General features: G+C 41.8%; 1 protein-coding gene across 5 annotated transcripts in view; it reads left to right on the plus strand.

The window, feature by feature from the left end:
- Positions 1–12,062, plus strand: part of RNF145 (ring finger protein 145) — a 97,194-nt gene that overhangs the window by 61,338 nt on the left and 23,794 nt on the right. For 2 of the 5 annotated variants that reach the window (XM_067732975.1, XM_067732976.1), the window contains exons 11-12: positions 830–1,022; positions 7,509–7,577. In XM_067732975.1, the coding sequence (XP_067589076.1) occupies positions 830–1,022; positions 7,509–7,577 (262 nt within the window). Of the gene's footprint in view, positions 1–829; positions 2,456–7,508; positions 7,578–12,062 lie in introns of those variants that run through there. The other 3 variants (XM_067732979.1, XM_067732978.1, XM_067732977.1) reach the window with 2 other exon arrangements.

Raw genomic sequence — 12,062 nt, forward strand, 5'->3', positions numbered from 1 at the left:
TGGGACTTTAAACAAAATTAATGGTTGATCAACCAAATGTATGTTGTTACAATTTAAACTTCATATCCCTAGCCTTCCCTCCCCAAATATATCTTATGCAAGGACTACTAGTGCAAAGTATACCATTTCTTATTCCAGTGGTTATTAAACTTAAGTGTGCATTAAAGTCACATGGGTGGCTTGCTTTACCTATGGATTTGTGAATGCCATCTTCAGATATCCAGTAGGTCTGGGGTGGCCCCAGAATATGCATGGTTAGCCAGCACTCCAGGTGATTCTGATGCACTTTGAAAAAACACTGGCTTATATCGTGAAAACTGGGATGTACATTGTCCCTAATGAAGTTTCCACTTCCTTGCCAATACCCTGGTGTTATGTGGCTGATTTTGTCTCCTTGCCAATAATCTCATCATGGAATAATGTGTTGAGCTGTGTTGAAGGAAAAAAGTGGAAAAAGTCCAATCTTCATCAGATTTCCTGAGGTTATAATTATACTCGTGGAGACCCAGTGATCATACTGCTACAGTTTTATAACCTTTGTTTCATACTGAGTCCGAACCCCGTTACGAAGGTCGTTTCTTCCTCATTTTTGGTTTTTACTTCTTTTTAAAAATTGCTTAGCCAGTGGTTCATGTATTATTTGTATAAAGGGGTCTCTGATGGCAAGAAGATTATTACAAAAATATAAAATGAGTTTTATTCTAAGATCTGTGTTGCAAATTTTCTCTGGAGAATTTGTGAGAAAGAAATGTTGGAACTAGAACTCGAGCATAGCAGCAAAGATTTTAGATAATAGACATTTACGAATTATCTTTTTCCCCCGTTTTAGGACATGAAATCTGCTGTGATCACACCTTGCAGTCATTTCTTCCACGCAGGGTGTCTCAAGAAGTGGCTGTATGTCCAGGAGACTTGCCCTCTGTGCCACTGCCACCTCAAAAACTCCTCGCAGCTGCCAGGGTTAGGGGCTGACCCGGTTCCACAGCCTCCTGCTGGAGCTGAGCAAAATGTGCTTCAGGAAGGTACTGTACCCCCAGGCCAGGAGCATCCTCAGGGGACTGGGGTGCAAGAAGGTTCTAGGGACAATGACGAGTGCATTGCCAGAAGATCAGATAGCCAGGAAGGGACTTGTGATCCCAAGGAAAATCCTCTTAGCGCAAAAGATGCAGCACATCCTGTTGAGGTCAGCCTAGAAGAAAAGCAGCAGGAGTAATGCTTTGCTACTCTGGAGGAGAAGTTAACTCACGATGGAGTTCGTGCCCAGATTTGAGGAGTGAATGTATGAGGTGATTAGGCAGGAAACTTGACATTCCAAGGATCTAATCCAGGAAGTACTCTCAGTGGAGACCACCTGCTTTCATCCCCTTGACTTTGTGGGAGAAATTTTGCAAAGTATGCTAATCAAAATGTATTTATATATCCTATGCTGATGTTTGGTAGAGGTTTGCCAAGAAAATTCAACCTCAGCAACTTCAGAAACGGCCCCTGATTTGTAAGGGATAAATAAAATCAGATTTGAGTGTCTGAAAGGGGCTAAAGAAAGGAGGATAAAGAGCGTGAGGACACCGTGGGAGGAAGCAGGCAGAAGTGGAACTGATATTTCACTTTCTATGGGACAGGACCATTCTTGTTACAGAGTATGAGTGGTGACCAGCCCTTTTCTCTACCCCCTTTTCCCTCAGTTAATTGGAACTCAGTCAGGTGATTATTTGTACAGCACTGAAATGAAATCAAAGACGTAAAAGCATTGATTGTATTCAAAGATTGAAGCACGCTCATACTTCGTATGTGCTTTGGGGGAGGGGGTGGGAGGGCACTTGGGCCTTGCGGGTGCATTCATGTAATCTGAGACTCTTGAACTTTATGATGGAGTCTTCAATATTTTGATGTATATGAAACTTTTGTTAATACATCGTATACTGTGTTGGCTGTGTGAAGTAAACTAAAACTCTAATGAACACTTTGGAGTCCACGTTAGTATAGGAGACCAAAGTGGGAAGGGCTTTAGGGCACTGATAAAGGCCCTAAGTGTACTTTTCAATCCTGTGTAATGTTTAATTCTTGCAACTGAATCAAAACAGTGTTAAATTATGGCAATATTTGCACTTTGGGAATGAGTACATAACTGTATGATCACACTCTGCAAATGCCACTTTTAAAGCTGTTAATAGACTTTGCACCTTTTCTTTGACAAGGATTTGTCATATTTAAATTTTTACATTCATCATGGCTACAGGTAGAACTGGGGAGGGGGGGAATGTAATTTTTTATGGGAATTTTGATATGAAAAGAAACTAGTCATTTATTTATACAATAGGCTTGGCTCAAAAAGTGTTTTTCAGACTCGGTATTCCTAATGTGGGACGTGACTTTATTTTATTTTTAGTAGCAAATTTGGATGTAGACTGACAGACATAGCTGAATGTCTTAATAAATTTAAATTTGAAGATAACAATGTTTTATTTCTGTGATAATTATTATTGTAAGGTGTCTTAACGAAATTCTGTTTTCAGGAGGTTTTGCTTATCCAGCTGGGCTTCTGATATCTTGATCCCTGTCAAAAATGCCCTGCAGATGGCAAAACATTTTGATTGAAAAGGATCAGTTCTTTGAAATCTTCTACACCAGTGGTAGCAAACCTAGCTCTGCATCAGAAGTATCTAGGGAACTTTTTAAAAAAATTACGCATTTCTGAACCCCACTTCAGACCTACTGAGTTAGCCTTTGGGGTGCCTGAGAATGTGCATTTCATAGCTTCCTGGGTGATTCTATCCAACTAGCCTGACACCAGCATGATTTTACAATTAGAAAGGAAGTGGCTAGACCAGAATGGATTTCTCCCCAGGTATAGCCGGAAGTTTCTCACCGTCCTTTTGGTGATCCTGGTCAGGCAGAAAACAGCAGATGGCACCCTCTGGTGGTAGTCAGGCTGTTGTCCAAAAACCTAGCAGCAATCTTGGATTTAAAACTGAATTTCAAAAAAAAACAACAACTGAATTTCAGCCCTTGTGTAAAAGGTACATATTCAAATATTAAATGTTTGGTGCCTTGTTTAAAGGAATAAAATTGCATATGAAGTTGAAATTATTTATGGCACAGCGAACTCGGCCATCCTTAAGCACCAAAAGACTGACTCTCTCATATAGACTTCAGGAAAAGTTCTCAGATGTTTTCATAAAACTGTTTCTTTGTCATAGTTTCATATTACAAAACAGTTTTTTTAAATAAATTTATTTTATTTTATTTATTTTTATTTTTGGCTGTGTTGGGTCTTCGTTGCTGTGCACGGGCTTTCTCTAGTTGCAGTGAGCGGGGGCTACTCTTGGTTGTGGTGCACGGGCTTCTCACTGTGGTGGCTTCTCTTGTTGCGGAGCACGGGCTCTAGGCGTGTGGGCTTCAGTAGTTGTGGCACACGGGCTCAGTAGTTGTGGCTCGTGGGCCCTAGAGTGAAGGCTCAGTAGTTGTGGCGCACAGGCTTAGTTGCTCCGCGGCATGTGGGATCTTCCTGGACCAGGGATGGAACCCGTGTCCCCTGCATTGGCAGGTGGATTCTTAACCACTGCGCCACCAAGGAAGCCCCTACGAACCACTTTTTTTTTTTTTTTTTTTTTTTTGCGGTACGCGGACCTCTCACTGTTGTGGCCTCTCCCACTGCAGAGCACAGGCTCCGGACGCGCAGGCTCAGTGGCAATGGCTCACGGGCCCAGCCGCTCCGCGGCATGTGGGATCCTTCCGGACCGGGGCACGAACCCATGTCCCCTGCATCGGCAGGCGGACTCTCAACCACTGCACCACCAGGGAAGCCCTACAAACCACTTTTTAACCTCCTAATAGCACAGAGACCCCAGCTGTACTTAACCAAGTCACATGAGCCTCTCAGCCCAGCAGCCTGGTGGGCAAATAACTCTCTTTATCAGCGCATATCCTTTTGTTTCAGTCAGGAGAGCAAGATTATGTTGTAGTAACAAAACCCCTCAAGATCTCAATGGCTTCAAAACAAAGGTTTACATCCCACACACTGCATATGTGTCTGTTGGAGAGTGGGTGGGGTGCTGTATTTGGTGCAGGTACTCAGGGATCTAGGCTGTTGGAACAGTCACTGACTTGAACCTTCCTGATGGTCATGGCAAGGGAAAAGGCTCTGGAAGGCTGTCCTCTAGCAGTTACTTGCTCCTCCCAGCAGTGGATGCACCACCCCCTGGCCAGAGCTGTGGTCCCACCTGCACAAGAGGCTGCGGAAGTTCAGTCTTCCTCCTGGGCCTGGAAAGAGAACGCATCAGCTGTGCTGATGACTGCCACATCTCAATGGAAGCACCACTTAATTTTTTATTTACACGTTATTCAAAATCTGGGAGCACACCTGTGAATGATTGAAAATATACCAGTTGAGCACCTCTGACTTAATTTGTTCCTTGTTCTGATATGCTGGGACAGTAGCACTGTATAATGCCATCTGTCTTTCAAATTTCTGTTTTCTGGTCATTTTTTTTTAATAGTATTCAACTCACTGTCAGACTTCTGATTTAAGAAGAAGACATAAAGTTTAACCACCTAGTTTGTACTACTAAAGAGAAAACCAGAAAATTAGATTCAATTTCCCTTCTATGATACTTGATCAAATTAAGTGAGAAAATATCACATCCCTGTAAGCCCTGTCTGCTTAATGATCGCCACTGTTTTTCAGACAGTGTATATGTATTTTCTGTCATGATCAGTTCCCTCTTAAAAACTTTATCACCTTATGAACTCTGACATCAAAGTTAGTACTAAACAGTTGAAACTGTCATACTCGTTCAACTTATATTTCCACTTTGTGTTGCTTTTCATTTTTTTCATGTAAAACTGTTGTCCTAATGATCTAAATCATGCTATTTGCACAGCATGTCTCTAGAGGTCTGATTTTCCAACACTGAACATGTGGCTCCCTGAAATCCCTCATTAGGGCTTCCGTGTTTTCTCTTAAGAACATGCCCTGTTTTCATAAGCCTTTTACATCGGAAACACTCTGCTTTCTCAGAAGGTTTTGACATATGTCAAATTGTAAATTTAATTGGTTAATGGGGAAGGAAAAATTTTGTAGTCTCCGGTTTAAGTGGGAAGGCTTTTTTCTATGTCTGTGGTAATGGGACAAGAACCTTACAGAGACTTAAGTCTTACTAAATCATGTGCTGATCTTCGGGGGGAAAAAAAAGCTGTAAAGAACAAGTTTTACATTCCAGTTGCTTCTACTCTGGCTTTCATATTAAAAATAGAATTTCTCCAGTTTTAGAATTGTGGCAAGTTGAAAACAGGAATTATTAGATTTTGATTATTTTTTTAAATGCTATATGATTTAAAAAATACTTTTCCCTAATTTTTTCAACACATTATTTGGAAAGTAAAGAATTAAAAAAACCAAAAATCACCCATAATCTCACTTTTGGAATTAGTCTCTTCAAGATGCTTTTATATTCAGTGATAGCAGAACTACCCCCATTGACAAGCACCCTGCCCACCCAGGGATCTCTTTCACATCTCTTTTTGAAGTCCAGTGCCTGTCATTAGCTTCTGAAATTCAAATACATTCCAAACAATTTTGTAGTTTATCAGTTAAGGCACACCTGTTTCTCCCACCTTTGAAGATAGAGAATACTCTTAAAAACAGGGTTGTATTTGTAGGTAGTACTTACTTAGAAAATAATCAGAAATACTAGGAGCAGTTTATACAATGAGTGATTGTGGCCACTCAGAAAAATACTTTCTTTCCTTCCTCCAGTGGACTGGACATTCGGTTGCAGTATGGTTGAGAGTAAAAGGTAGGACATGGCCAGTGAAGACAGTAAACCCTGCTATTAACCACACTCCTGGTGTCCTGTTCATCTTACTTAATCTCGCCGACACTGATCTTGGTGTTCTTTTCCTAACCTATTTTTTTATGAATGTTGGCTGTATGACCCTTAATTTTTATTTCTATTCTTAATAGATATAAGCAATTCCTTGCATTTCTATTGTTTTATATGTTCTAAGGTAAGAGAGAATGGCCTCTGACTAGCTGGAAATAATAATCTCCATGAATGCAGATGAAATTCTGAGTCATTTCTAGATGGAATATTCTATTATTTTCCAAATGACAACTTGCCAAACTGAACTCATCTCTGATGGGCATCAAGCCTGCTAATTTCCTTTGACGATCCTTTATCAGTCCCCTTGTATTTAGGGAAATAGGCAGCAAAAGGGGTGAGAGGAGCTTTGAGTAAAGGCAGAAGCTCTGAGTTATCATTTTTACTCCCTTTCAAGCTGTATGATCCTTGGCCAGCCTTTGTTTTTCTGGACTTCAACCTCATCTGAAAAAATAATCTTTGAGGTACCATTTTGCTCTTAAGGCTTTGCCCATCTGTATTTTTAATCTTTACCGCTGATGGAGTGATGAGCTTTATGTACTTTTTATGTGCTACGCCAAATATTAAACTTAACTAAGTTTCAGTTTACTTCTGTGTTCTCAGTGCCTGGCATAGGGCAGGAGCCCTCTGCATACCTACTGAGTGAACAGAGGGACTTAGTACGTAGCTCCTTGTGTAAACCCCTTAGTTCAAAAATGGCAGAGACTTCTGTTAGTTCTAGAGGCAGAGAGCATAATGTTACGTGTCAGCTGGAAGTAATTTCTGTGAGATAATTTTTGATTATCTAACCGAATTCGGATACAGAACTCAGAACTCGTAGAACAGAACTTAAAAACTTCAGTATTCAGGTGAAATCTGGGTTGATGAACTTTGCTTTGTTTTGTTGTTGGGCCTCAATGGTGCATTTTTAGATGATGTTTGAAGAAACCTTTTTTTTTTTTTTTTTTTTTGCGGTACGCGGGCCTCTCACTGTTGTGGCTTCTCCCGTTGTGAAGCGCAGGCTCAGTGGCCATGGCTTACGGGCCCAGCTGCTCCGCGGCATGTGGGATCTTACCGGACCGGGGCACGAACCCGTGTCCCCTGCATCGGCAGGCGGACTCTCAACCACTGCGCCACCAGGGAAGCCCTGAAGAAACCATTTGATTTAGTTGCCAACCATTTAAAAGTTGCAAGACTATACATACAAATTTTCTAGCTTCTTTTGGAAAATTGGAAGAGCTGGCCCCTTGAAGTTACTCATTCCTGCCTGGTGGCAGTTGCCAGGAGTTGAGGTGGGTCTAGGGGGCTTTCTAATCCACCCCAGATACCCTCCCCACCCCTACCTGCTCTAGAAAATTAGATTGTAGTCATCAAACCCCTCTGTTCACATGAGAGATGCTGTGATTAATGGGCAAGTTTGGCTTCTCATTTAATAAAATCGTATAGTGCAAATATTCTGTATTGATCAAAATGAAAAATATGAGAACCAGAAGCAATGTGGATAAACCTCATTTGCCTTTAATTACATTAGTCATTAAAAAAAATCAATGACCAAGTGTTTCACTTGAATGTATTTTCAGTTTGGATCTACATCTGAATTTTGCATTGTTGATATCACCAAATTGTTACAGTGTTTCTCCATTTTTTTAGGCATTGGAAGCAGGTGGAAAGCTTGTGAAAAATACAAGTGCCTGGGCCCACCCTGTAGCTTCTCATTGGGTAGGTTTGGGATGGAGCCTGAGTATTTACCATTTTACAGATTTTGCAGATGATTCTGATTCCACTGGAAGGTGAGAGTGTTTGATCTGGAACAAATACTCCTGCTCTTTTGGTGAGGGGGGGCGGGGGTCCTTATTTTTGGAACTACTGCTTTTACGGAAGAAGATTCTTAGAGAAGAAATAGACATGAAGATGTTTGCCTCTGAGGAACACTTGTGGTTAAGGATTGCAGCTGATGTAACAGTCTACAGGGCTTCTGCAGTGAAGCAGCAAAGCCTGGCTGGCACATCAGTGCAGGTGCACGCATGAGATCTGACCTAGGTTACTGACCGCTTTGTTTGATTAGCCACCCAGAAATGTCTGAAACTATTTATATTTGAAGGTAAAACATTGTCAGTTTCTTTTCCACAAGCATACAGAATTAAAGAACCATAGAATTTTTGGAGGTAAACCAGCCTTCAGAGATTTCGATCATTTATCCTATTTTATAAGAGAGCAAACTACCAACTCGTCCAAGGCCACACAGTTGATGGCAGAGCTGGGAACATTGCTTGGATATCCTGAATTCCAGTCTGGTGCTCTTTCTTTTATAATCTGCTCACCTCAAAACTATATCCAAATACCTGTGACTATTACGTTGCATTCACGAGAGCCGTTTCATTACATTTAAAGGTATTATATGTAAGCTTTAGTGAAAAGATAAAGCAGAATTTCTGGGATATTATAAAATTTAAAACTATCAAGTTGACATCAAAATTTTGGTGAATTGCTTAAATAGGGAAAAGGGCAAGTAAATAAAAGTTGGGGTGCAGAATAAATCAATGTATGGCAAGCTACAGCCCATCAAGACATGGAAGTTGTAAGCTGCTGGCTGTAAGGTGTCCTTGTACCATTTATTTGGAAAATGCTGTGCATGTTGTTAGAACCACAAATCATGCAGACCCTGTGATCACACTGTGAGGACAGATGGAAAGTAATTAAGACTGGGAGTCAAGTCTTGGTTTGGAGAATTTTAAAATAAAACTGCTTCCTTCCCTAGATAAGTATTAACATAGCTCTGAGGGACAACACGTGAGGGATAGATGTAAATATATACATAAATCCCTGTCTTCTCTCTAGTTGTTTAATCTTTTCCAAAGCCTTCCCTAAATTACCCTGAAACTCCTCCCTCTCCCTTAAAAAAAAGCAGCACAGTTTTTTACATTTGTAAAAACCAAATATGCTACTCAAACAGAAGTCAGCCTGAAAGATGGGAGCCTCTGTGTTTTCGTGTTGCTGACAGTAGAGGATTGATTCCTAAAAGGCCATGTGTGTGAGGAAGTATGTTGCCAAGGGAAGGAAACCAATTAACTGAGCTACTTTGTATCATGAGAACATTTAAAACTTTCAATCTGTATCTCACAGGCCCACAGCCTGCCTTCATGCCACTGCCATTTATTTTATGTTAGGGGTTTAGGTTTTTGTCATTTCTATCACATTTAAGAAAAAAAAGCAAATAATAGCTTGAAGAAATGATACCTAAGAAATGCATTTGCGTCTAGAGTGGAAAGTGAAAGGAGCAACCAAAGTACACTTGGTCATTTGAGAGGAAGAAAAAACCCCAACTTTTATTTAAAAAAAAAAAAAAAGCAGTATTAACTACTTAGAAAAAGAGTCCTTTTACTGAAATATGGAGCAGACATTTCCTAGGTCACAAATGCAAACACAAACATTTTGCTTTGTCAGGTGGATGTGCATACATTTTACATTACCTCTGAAGACAGAGGTGGAGGGAGTTCAGTGGACTCAGGTCCAGTGTTATGCCTTTAGAATCCAATGTGGAGGCACAATTAATAACACACCATGGACGTTGTAGGACATGGACTTTGAAGGTCCCCGGCTGACCACCCCCAGCATGGGGGTGAGGGGATCAGTGTGAGCACAGTCATTTCACTGAGCCACCCCATCTTTCTAGTGACTATTGCCTTGTATTTAAAGAGAGTTAGATAGGGCCTGAGAACCAGGGAACTGAATCCCCTCCCTTTTCCCTTAGGGTTGACCCCAAGGCATTATGAATACCTGCTTTCTAGTTAACTGAGCTCGTGGTCCATGTTTTCCAAATATCTGACATGTTTAATCCAAAGTAGCATTACATCCTCTATTTTTCTTGTATTCTCCAGCAAAATAATGGCTATCCCTTGCCCTTTGCCAGGTTCTCTTTTAATCTCTTTACACACAAAAAAAACCTCCTTTGTCCCTTATACCCATCTGTTGAGGGTAGGTATTATCATCCCCATTTTCCAGATGAGGAAACTGAGGCACAGAGGAGTTCAATGACCTGCTCAAAGTCCAAAGTGCTAAGTACTTGAACCCAGGCAGTCTGGCTTCAGAGTCTACTTAATAATTACATTATGGTGCCTGCCTGTTCACAGATGCATGCTTTTAGAATTTTTCATTCTTATCCTTAAAATCGGTGGAGGTGATAAGGAAGACATCTCAGGGACTACCTCCTGGACACTTCTTTGTGCTGGGTACTTTGTAGGTTTCATTTGTTCAGTAGCTGACAGATGATCTCCAAACTCTGCCTGTGTTCTTTGATATGAATAACTGATATTTTCTCAGTTCTGTGTAAGGTGTTGTAGAAACATAGCTCCAACCAGTATCCCATCTCACATCCTCCCCGTTCCCCAACTAGTTTACCTTCCCTGTGTCCCCAGGGCATCTAATCAACACGTTTGTAAGTAACTCCTGGGCACCAGCCATGAGCTCAATGCCAGGTGTAGTCCCTGCCTTCTTAGAGCTTTCATAGTCCATTCAGAAGATATACAGTTAAATAAGAACAATAAAGTGTGATGAGTTCCTTTATGGGGGGCCCAGTTTCTCAGCTGACCTGTGGCTGTTTGTGAAGTCCATTGTTCTTAGTCCAAAGTGACTAAGGAGGGGGTTTAAGCTTGTTACTCCTGGATTCATTTTCCACCAAATGTGAGAAACCGTCAATATTTAAAATTGAAATAGTCTTCTTGCCTTCTGTAAGGCATATTGAAGCATGTTTTACTTCCAAAGACCAGCTTTATCAATGTTGTGGAGACAGGTTCTTGGAATCATAGAGCATCCCTTAGCATAGTGGTTCTCAAACTTTGCTGCACATTGGAATCCTCTGGGGTCCCCCCTTTCCCGCAGACATTCTGTTAGGCTGAGATGAGACCTGGACATCAGGATTTTGAAAAGCTTCCTCAGGGATCCCTATGTGCATCAAAGTCTGGGAATCAGTGTTCAAAAGATCAGCATTCTCTACTGCCCTGTCACTTGAATGCCCTGCAGTTGGATCTTGATGAGGTGGGGGCCTTTGCAATCAGGGTCCCTGGGTTTTGCACAATTCCCCCCACCCTAAACCTTCATATTCTCAATGTCCAGTCTTCTCTTGACTTAGCCTGGCAAGTGGATCTCTGCTGCCACCACCAAACTATGGACTCAGACTTGGCAAACTGGTACCTGGGGACCAAATCTGACTGGTAAACTTGTTTTATTTTGCTTGGACAGTGTTTCTAAAAAATTTGAGTTAATATTTAAAAATTAGGAGATTTCACATACAGAATCTGGGTTCCTGGGCTTCCCTGGTGGCGCAGTGGTTGAGAGTCCGCCTGCCGATGCAGGGGACACGGGTTCGTGCCCCGGTCCGGGAAGATCCCACATGCCGTGGAGCGGCTGGGCCCGTGAGCCATGTCCGCTGAGCCTGCGCATCCAGAGCCTGTGCTCCGCAACGGGATAGGCCACAACAGTGAGAGGCCCACATACCGCAAAAAAAAAAAAGAATCTGGGTTTTTGAGTTCTCTGGAAAAATCAGAAAGTAGAAGCCCACTCCCACTTGTAATATTCAACAGGAGCTTAGGGGCTCCTGCCCTTTAAGCTGGCATTGACTCCCCTGACCCCCTACTTCACCGAGTCCTACCAAGACGCCGTGATTTATGTTACCTTTGACCCCTGCAGGTCACATACTCAGGAATTACTCCATTTGACAGGTGCTGTTGCTCACCTTTTGTTGAACATTGATTACATATGCACAGCACTTTCTAACCACAGTTTGCTTCCTGCTTGAATAGTTTCTACCAAGGATCAGACACACACACACACTATCCAGGTTTATTATCTCTACATTTGTAATCACTTTTTCAGATCACTTCTAGCTCTTACTCCTTTTATACTTTCATGACCAGATAATGTTGGTGGTATTTTCCAAAACATTGCAAAACTAAGCAGAAACCCTAACGCACATGGTAGTCAAGGTTCTCAAGTTCAAATGCCTACAGGGGTCAGGGAGGTAACATAAAGGGATGAAGTGGGCTGGCTGGGGACCACAGAGACCTGAAGAGCTGTTTCTCCAACTGTGAGAGGCAGCCCTCTCACTACCCTCCAGGTAATGCAGCTCAAGAGCACATTTTACGATGAAGGAAATGGCCAATAGGGTCACCTTTAGCCAGATGTGGCTTGAGCACTTGAAACGTGGCT

This window comes from Pseudorca crassidens, chromosome 3 (genome assembly GCF_039906515.1).
Source record: "Pseudorca crassidens isolate mPseCra1 chromosome 3, mPseCra1.hap1, whole genome shotgun sequence".
In the NCBI taxonomy this organism is placed as follows: domain Eukaryota; kingdom Metazoa; phylum Chordata; class Mammalia; order Artiodactyla; family Delphinidae; genus Pseudorca; species Pseudorca crassidens.